Genomic DNA, 9,691 nt, shown 5'->3' with positions numbered 1-9,691 from the left:
AACACACCCACACGTGAATAACAGAGTCAAAAGGATGTTTTGAAGAGAGAAAAAACACACTGTATAGCGTGCCTTGAACCTTCGTGTTAGTTGAATTGACTTGTACAGTTTCATTGTTCGTGTTAGTACATGTAACAAACCTTTATATAGACTATAGCCTATTGTACGACTTACATTAAATGTCCATTACTTTGTTTGCATTAACTCATAGCACACACCGAAGTACGCAACACAGACTAGTACAACATGAGACTCTCGGCAAAGAAGACTGCTCTCTTTTTATTTTACCTCTGTCTACTAATATTTGCCGGGCTGCAGATTTACGGGGCCTTTGCAAATTATGGAAATGACAGTAAAAAAATGTTTTGGAATCTCGACTGGAATAAACCTCACATGCACGTCCAAATTGGCGAAAATGCCAACAGCATTGCTCCAGAAACTGCGTCTAGACGTCCTCAGCATGGCTATGTAACGAAACGTGCTGGAACTATTCCTCAAAAAGCGACAAAAACTCGCACTGATGTGCCTTTTATTCCAAACTGGAAAGACATGGAGTCATTTCGCCGGGATGTAGAGTTCCTCAACCATCAAGGCTTCATCTACAATGAGCTGAAATTCAAACCGAGGCTGACGGCTGAAAGTATTGTTTTTCTGGTTCAGGTTCACAGTCGAGCTGACCAGCTGCAGATGCAGATAGACTCCTTTAGCAAAATGAGGTACATCAACGAAACGTTGATCATCTTCAGCCACGATTTCTATTCTCAGGATGTGTTTGATGTCATAGCCAAGATAGATTTCTGTCCATATGTTCAGATATTTTACCCGTATGCTATTCAGGTGTATAACAACCAATTCCCAGGAGATGACCCCAAAGACTGTCCGAGGAATTTGATAAAGGACGAGGCCCGGAAACGGAAGTGTAACAACGCCGAGTATCAAGATCCTTACGGACATTACCGAGAAGCCACGCATGCGCAGTTGAAGCATCACTGGTTGTGGAAGCTGCAGTTTATTTTTGAGAACTGCTCTTTACTGCGAAATTTCGAAGGGATAATATTTCGTCTGGATGATGATTACTATTTGGCAGAGGACACGATAGACTACTTGAGGAAACTGGATCGCCAGAGTCGGATTCAGTGTCCAGAGTGTAAAATGTACATCATGGGTCAGTCCACTGATTATTCACACGACGAATACAAGTCTGGTGCAGCCAAGAAAGATTACTGGTGGGCAGGAAACGGAAGAGGTATGGCCTTCAGGAAAGACTTCTGGAAGCTGTTCAAAGATTGTGCCAAATCATTTTGCCTGTTCGACGATTGTAACTGGGACTGGTCGCTAATGCACGTGACCGCCACGTGCATCCCAGGTGGTCTGAAAATCTTAAAACCTCTAGGTAGTAGAGTCTTCCATTTGGGAAGTTGTAAGGGATTCCATCAAAACAGAAGTTGCAAAACTACTGATGTTTTGAATAATGTGCTGGGTATTTTAAGACGCAACAGAAATTATCTCTTTCCTGAAAATGTGAATATTCCTATCGATTTTCCTTCGAGGTCTACGCTGGATGTACCGTATGGAGGGTGGACTGATATCAGAGATCATCAAATGTGCCTTAGGATTTTCAATAACGAGTCCTTATCGACTACAGACTTTAGAAAAATACACCAGAAGCTGTTTCGTTGATGTCATTGCTAGTGTACATGTATTTAGAAAATTAATATTCAAAACATTGGAAAGAAAACTGAAGACAAAAAACACACACACCGCACGCACACACACACACAAACAAACCTACGCACCACCATCCCCCACCAATACCACCAATTCTTAGCAATGCATGCTAAAAGCAAGATACCTTTTTTTAAATGTGACTGTGTGATAAACCCATAACTGACTTCGGGTTCATACATTTTAGGGAAATAGTGAAGAAAACCCGACCCACCTTCCACCAAAAAAAAGGTATTTCTTTTTAAATGTGACACTATGATAAATCTTTAACGATAATCCTTCAAACGAGATGCTAAAATGTAAGATCCTCTTTGAAAGATGTCAAAGCCAAAAACATGAAGGTTAAGATAATACTTGTATCATCGGTGCATTTAAATATGTATGTTATGTTTATAATGTATAAGAAGTATGTTGGGTTGGGTTGGGTTTTTTTTTTTTTTTTTTTTTGGTTTTGTTTTTGTTGTTTGTTGTTTGTTTTCTTTTTGTGTTTGTTAGGGTTTTTTTTTTTTTTTTTTTTTTTTTTTTTTGGGGGGGGGGGGGGGGGGGGGTATTTGCTATAAATATAACGAAATTGCAAGCAAAATGACAGACAAGTTGTTCTGAAAGGAAATTTCTGACTGCAGGCTAACACAAGTTGTAAAATGTTGTATCAATTACTTGTGGTTAACACTATCAAAATATGTGTATGATATCCATTGTTCTTGATAGCACAAACATTGTTCTGCGTCTCAATCATGTTGAAGGCACGAATTAGTTTGAAGGACATTTCTGACTGTAGGCTAACAAAAGTTGTAAAATGTATTAATTACTTGTGAACACTATCAAACTCTGTGTATTATATCCATTGTTCTTGATAGCTCAAACATTGTTCTGCGTCTCAATCATGTTGAATTAGTTTGAAGTAAATACACAGTGGATAAATATATTGATATTGTTATTGTAAGCAAGAACATGTACTTCATATGCAATTATATTTGATAGCATTACGTTTAACAAAAAACTAAAACATATGGTGCAGTCTTAACAAGTATGAAAGACAAAGCCATTAGGAATTTGTAAATCGCATGTCTGCACAAGGCAGGGTCAGAAGGATGTATTGACATTATGGTTGAGTGCCACTTTCCAGGGATACGTCCTATTTGGTTTGTAGGAGGACTGCCACTCCCAAAGTAGCTAGGTAAAAATTATAAACCTTCACAACAGTTTATATGCATTCATTCGTCAACGGAGCGGGTTATAGTCCAGAGGTAAAGCGCTCGCTTGATGCACGGTCACTCTAAGTTTGATCCCTGCCTATTGGGCTATTTCTCGTTCCAGCCAGTGTTCGACAACTGGTGTAACAAAGGCAGTGGTATGTAATATCCTGTCTGTTGGATGGTGCATGTAAAAGATTCCTTGCCACTAATGTAAAACAAATAGCGGGTTTTCTATCTTAAGAAACTATATATTAAACATTACCAAATGGTTGACATCCTATAGCTGATGATTAATAAATCAATACGTACTAGTGGTGTCGTTAAATAAAACACACTTTAAAGTGTAAGACATATTAAAATTGCCCAATGTCTCACATCCTATAGCCGATGACTAATAAATCAATGTGTTCTGGTGGAGTCGTTAAACAAAAGAAACTCTAACTTTAACTTTGGTTGTGTTGTAGGGTATGGCACCAGACATCATTTCAGTCTGTGAATGTCTACTGTAAAACGTTTCGGAAACCTCCAGGGGTTCTTGAATATTATAAAGTGTATTTTGTTTAACAATACCACTAGAGAACATTGATTTATCAATCATCCGCTATTGGATGTCAAACACATGATAGTAATTTTGACGTTATAGTCTTAGAGGAGAAACCCACTACATTGCTCATTAGTAGCAAGGGATCTTTTATATGCACAATCCCACAGACAGGATAGCACATACCGCGGCCTTTGATATACCGTCGTGGTGCAATGGCTGGAACGAGAAATAGCCCAGTGGGCCTACCAACGGGGATCGATCCCAAAGCGAGCGCTTTACCACTGGGTTACGTCCCGCCCCTTCCTTTTAATATGTATGACAGGACCGTTCAAAATCGCATTTGTTCAGGGTTGTCAAAATATTATTTACGTTTGAGCTTTGGATGAATATGTGGATACTTTCATGTGAGCACATTACCACTGGGCTACATCCCGCCCCTTGAAAATTATAACCCAGATCAAACAACTGCTGTGCCAGAAGTCAGGAATGTCCTTTTAATCTGTATGACAGGACCGTTCAAAATATTGTATTTGTTCAGGGTTGTCAAAATATGATTTACGTTTGAGCTGTGGATGAATATGTAAACATGTACAACTAGTGGACAATTTTAGGTAACACAGAGGCTGATCCGGATGGGGGGGGGGGGGGGGTACTATCAGGGGAGCCATGACCCGTGCGGCCTCTTTCCCTTAGTACCCCTCCCAAATATTTTCTGGTTCCACCCCTGAATTAAAACAAATCACACTTCTCAGTCCGGGCCCCTGATCCATGAAACGATCGTAGCACTACTAAAGACAACTTTATAAAATTTGGCGTCCGATGAAAAACATATAATTATGTTTAAATGCATAGTATGTTTGTTTGTTCATTGGCGGATCGTGAGGGGAGTCAGAGGGGTCCCGTGCGATCCGACCCAGTTGTTTATTTGTGTGGCGGATCGTGAAGGGAGTCAGAGGGGTCCCGTGCGATCCGACCCAGATGTTTGTTTGTGTGGCGTGTCGTGAGGGGAGTCAGAGGGGTCCCGTGCGATCCGACCCAGTTGTTTGTTTGTGTGGCGTGTCGTGAGGGGAGTCAGAGGGGTCCCGTGCGATCCGACCCAGTTGTTTGTTTGTGTGGCGTGTCGTGAGGGGAGTCAGAGGGGTCCCGTGCGATCCGACCCAGTTGTTTGTTTGTGTGGCGGATCGTGAGGGGAGTCAGAGGGGTCCCGTGCGATCCGACCCAGTTGTTTGTGTGCGCTAAATGCAGCTCCATTTCATTTCAACTTATTTTCGTGCTTATAGCCAATTAAAGTTCAAGCACGCTGTCATGGCACACACCAGCTGTCTGGAGGTTCAATCATGTCTGTGTTGGGCACAGGGTCAAAATTCACTGGAGGTTCAATCATGTCTGTGCTGGGCACTGGGTCAAAATTCACTGGAGGTTCAAGCACGTCCGTGCTGGGCACAGGGTCAAAATTCACTGGAGGTTCAAGCACGTCCGTGCTGGGCACAGGGTCAAAATTCCCCGAGAAATGTGTCCCACATTACTCGCTGGGTTCTCTGCCCATCGCAGAGATTAGTAATGGGGAAGGAATTGGTTACCATAGTGATAGAGAAGGAATTGGTGCAGTGGCACACACCTTACTCTCTGAGCTGTCTGTCTAATATAGAGGTTAGTGGTTAGTGAGAAAGGGGGGATTGGTAAGTGATATAGAAGGAATTGAAGTAATGGCACACACCTTACTCTCTGAGCTGTCTGTGTAACGGATATTAGTGGTTAGAGATGACGAACTGAATTGTGTAGTGGGACATACCTTACTCTGAGCTGTCTGTCAATCACAGAGATTAGTGGTTAGTGATAAAGGAGGGATTAGTAAGTGATAGATAAGGAATCGAAGTAATGGCACACACCTTACTCTCTGAGCTGTCTGTGTAACAGATATTAGTGGTTAAGAGATGACGAACTGAATTGTGTAGTGGGACATACCTTACTCTGAGCTGTCTGTCAATCACAGAGATTAGTGGTTAGTGATAAAGGAGGGATTAGTAAGTGATAGATAAGGAATTGAAGTAATGGCACACACCTTACTCTCTGAGCGGTCTGTGTAACAGATATTAGTGGTTAGAGATGACGAACTGAATTGTGTAGTGGGACATACCTTACTCTGAGCTGTCTGTCAATCACAGAGATTAGTGGTTAGTGATAAAGGAGGGATTAGTAAGTGATAGATAAGGAATCGAAGTAATGGCACACACCTTACTCTCTGAGCTGTCTGTGTAACAGATATTAGTGGTTAAGAGATGACGAACTGAATTGTGTAGTGGGACATACCTTACTCTGAGCTGTCTGTCAATCACAGAGATTAGTGGTTAGTGATAAAGGAGGGATTAGTAAGTGATAGATAAGGAATCGAAGTAATGGCACACACCTTACTCTCTGAGCTGTCTGTGTAACGCAGATATTAGTGGTTAGAGATGACGAACTGAATTGTTTAGTGGGACATACCTTACTCTGAGCTGTCTGTCCACAGCAGAGGTCAGTGGTTAGTGATAGAGAAGGAATTGATGTAGTGACATCAGAGGTCAGTGGTGAGAGATGGATACTTGTATAGCGGCACATACCTTACTCTGGTCTGGCTGTCCACAGACGTTAAGTGTGAAAGAGAAGGAATTGGTGTAGTGACATCAGAAGGTAGTGGGTAGAGATGGATACTTGTATAGCGGCACATACCTTACCCTGGGCTGGCTGTCCACAGGAGTTAGTGTGATAGACAAGGAATTGGATGAAGTGGTTTTACACCAGCCCACTGAACTGTGGAACGTCGTACTGGGTTTCTGCCGGTACTGATACACGAACAACATCCAGCAGTGCAGCAATCGGTGGCCAGCCCTTCTGTGTTCGGCCTGTTGTACTGATTGTCAGGAGTGTGTGGCCAGCGTAAAGCTTAAGAATGTGTGTGTGTGTGTGTGGAGGACGTTGGCTCCTCCATTTGTGAAGATTATGTATTGGCTTCTCCAGATGAAAGGCCAATTAATATATTACTGTAAAATTTGAAAGTAGTTGGACATTGAGGGTTTTGATTATTTACAGTTTCTCTGGGAATACGTACTGACTGTAAGGACAAAAACTGTGGGTCGAGTTCTGTATCAACCATAAATCACTGCGTTATTAAGGACATATTATTTATCATGTGTTTATTTTTATTTTCATTTTAATATAAAAAAATAACATTTCTGCGGCTATAACAGATAGAGGAATCTGAGAAATGATGTCTTTTGTTTTTGCTGTAGAAGTTTAATTAGTAGTTCATCTTCCTCATTTAATTACATGTTTGAAGTTGCAGACAGAGAGAGAGAGAGAGAGATAGAGAGAGGGGGTGGGGGAGAGAGAGAGAGAGAGAGATAGTTTTAAACCATATACAATATCATGTGCCATAATTATCAAATGTTTGACATCCAATAGCTGATGATTAATTAACCAAAATGCTGAATTGGTGACGTTAAACAAACGAAAGCCATAAACAGTCATACATAAGCATTAAAGAGCAAGCCCCTTTACAGCGTGGGCTCATACCCTGCCCCCCCCCCCCCCCACACACACACACACACACCCACACCCGTAATATCTGACATCAGCTATTATTATTATTATTTATCTGTATACAACTAATTCGAATACACAAGCTGCTGACAGATTTGTTTTTTCAGCGTCCGCTCCATTAATGCAAATGAAACTGTTATCTGAACTCTGATTTTTAAAATTGGTTTTCGTCAGATCTGTTCATTGTATGACCGTAGGATCTGGTTTAAAACGGTGTGTTAATGTGTATATGAGTGTTTAGTCATTCATGTCCTGTAGTAAACTTTGTTGGAATAACCTGCTAACGTGTTTCCAAATGTACAGCGTCTCCACTGTGTGGACATTTCATGTTTTATCTAATGATTTAATAAAGAAACCTGATTTTTTAAAATATATACATATTGTTTGTTTTTCTTGAAATCATTCACGCGGGGCGGGATGTAGGTCAGTGGATAACCAATCTGGACGCGCCTTTCGGGCGTGATCTGCATTGGTGGTTGTCCACAGGAGCTGATCTAGGGAAGAGTGCCGGTGGTGCTCCCCCGTACTACCCAATTTCAGAGTGTCATGTAAATATGCTATACGATACATTTGATGGATTTTTCGAATGCCAAAAGTGTCTTTCTTTTCGACGTCTCACGCCCTCCCCAGAAAAGGTCTGCAGCCGCTCCTAGGCCATACACAACCATTGTTTGGCAGATCCAAACCCAGCGACATATTAATGTAATTTCAAGGGATTTCGCCCTCCAAAGGGAGAGCCAAAAACGTTTCTGCAGCTTCGGCAGACAACCCGAGGTCTGAAAGTAAAGGTTTGGCTTATTAATCATCGGCTATTGAATGTCAAACATTTGGTAATTTTGACATATAGTCTTAAAAAGGAAACCCGCTAAATTTTTCCACGGTTTTTCATGTACCAGTCGTGGTGCACTGGCTAGATCGAGACACATCCAAATGATGCTGTTGTATGTACGGTGTTAGACGTAACCTAGTGCACCACGACTGGTATACCAAATGCCGAGCTATGTGATATCCTGTCTGTGGGATGTTGCATATAGAAGATCCTTTGCTACTAATGGGAACCAGCGCCTAAGTTTTTAGGTTCCATCTCTCTCTCTCTCTCTCTCTCTCTCTCTCTCTCTCTCTCTCTCTCTCTCTCTCTCTCTCTCTCTCTCTCACACACACTCCTACAAAAACATTCACTCTCTCCGTCTCTGTTTTTCTGCCTCTCTCTCTCTCTCTCTCTCTCTCTCATTCTCTCTCTCTCTCTCTCTCTCTCTCTCTCTCTCTCTCTCTCTCTCTCTCTCTCTCTCTCTCTCTCTCTCTCTCTCAGATGGTATCGTTAACGATCTTGACCAATGTCCTCAGGTGGTAATCCAATATCAGAAGATGACATCACGTATGTTTTCATATTTAATATTTCAATTTAAAAAATAATAATTTTAAAACAAATATTGAAAGTCCAGCATTAAAATTGAATTGTCACGAAATAATACTTACTTCACGATCCTGGACAGGTGTACTTACGAATGTATGCAGAAAAGCATCGGTGAAACCTAATTCAATGTAAGCAAGAAAATAAAGTTAAATTTAATGGAAATAAATGTAATGATCAGCTAAACAACTTTTGATGTATTTTACTCAATTCGTCTGTAGACATGGACTGGTTATTGAAAATCCTCAGACACATTTCATGATCTCTAATATCGGCCCACCCTCCATTATGAACAGCCAGACACGTCCTCAATGTAAAATTCTGAGGAATATGCACGTGTTCAGGAAAGAGTTTCTGTTGTGACTTAATATACCTAGCACCTTGTACAAAATATCAGTTGTTTTGCAATTGTTTTTGCATGTGGTTGTCACGTGCATTGGCGACCAGTCCCAGTTGTAGTCATCGAACAGGCAGAACGATTTCACACATTCTTTAACGAGCTTCCAGGCCTCTTTCCTGAAGGCCATTCCTCTCCCGATTCCTGTATACCAACGATATTTTCTCGCAGCGCTTGACTTGTATTTTACGTGTGAATAGTCAGAGTACTCACCCATGATATACATTTTATACTCTGGCCACTGAATCCTAGCCTGCCGGTCCAGCTTTCTCATGTAGTCTATCGTATCCTCCGCCAAATAGTAATCTTCTTCTATTCGAAATATTAGTTCTAAGCAAGGAACAGTTCTCGAAAATGAACTGAAGCTTCCACAGTAAGTGGTGTTTGATTTGCGTGTACGGGGCTTCTCGGTAATGTCCGTAAGTATGTTGATACTCGGCATTGTTACACTTCCGTTTCCGGGCTTCTTCCTTCTTCAAGTTCCTCGGACAATCTTTAGGATCATCACCTGGGAACTGGTTGTTATATACTTGAATAGCATACGGATAAAATATCTGAACATAGGGACAGAAATCTATCTTGGCTATGACATCAAAAACGTCCTGGGAGTAGAAATCATGGCTAAATATTACTAAAGTTTCGTCGATGTATCTCATTCTGCGAAATGAGTCAACCAGCATCTGTAGCTGATCCGGGCGATTGTGGACCTGAACGAGAATAACAATACTTTCAGACGTCAGCCTCGGTTTGAAGTTTTGTTCATTGTACCCCGATGATTGAGAAACTCTACATCCCGGCGAAACGTCTCCACGTCTTGCCAGTTTTGAATAAAAGGACAG

The 9,691-nt window shown here is 41.4% G+C and overlaps 2 protein-coding genes across 2 annotated transcripts; one reads left to right on the top strand and one right to left on the bottom strand.

The window, feature by feature from the left end:
• Positions 1-246: 246 nt before the first annotated feature.
• On the top strand, positions 247-1,680 carry LOC121387206 (alpha-1,6-mannosyl-glycoprotein 2-beta-N-acetylglucosaminyltransferase-like). The gene has a single exon (XM_041518232.1). The coding sequence runs from the start codon at positions 247-249 to the stop codon at positions 1,678-1,680; it is 1,434 nt and encodes a 477-aa protein (XP_041374166.1).
• Positions 1,681-8,542: 6,862 nt separating this feature from the next.
• LOC121387338 (alpha-1,6-mannosyl-glycoprotein 2-beta-N-acetylglucosaminyltransferase-like) lies at positions 8,543-9,691 on the bottom strand. Its single transcript, XM_041518386.1, has one exon. It carries the CDS (start codon positions 9,530-9,532, stop codon positions 9,101-9,103), a length of 432 nt encoding a protein of 143 aa, XP_041374320.1. The 5' UTR covers positions 9,533-9,691; the 3' UTR covers positions 8,543-9,100.

The sequence above is a fragment of the Gigantopelta aegis genome, chromosome 13, assembly GCF_016097555.1.
Source record: "Gigantopelta aegis isolate Gae_Host chromosome 13, Gae_host_genome, whole genome shotgun sequence".
NCBI lineage: Eukaryota > Metazoa > Mollusca > Gastropoda > Neomphalida > Peltospiridae > Gigantopelta > Gigantopelta aegis.
Note: the sequence above shows the minus strand (reverse complement) of the source record. Positions and strands in the feature narration are given on the sequence as shown.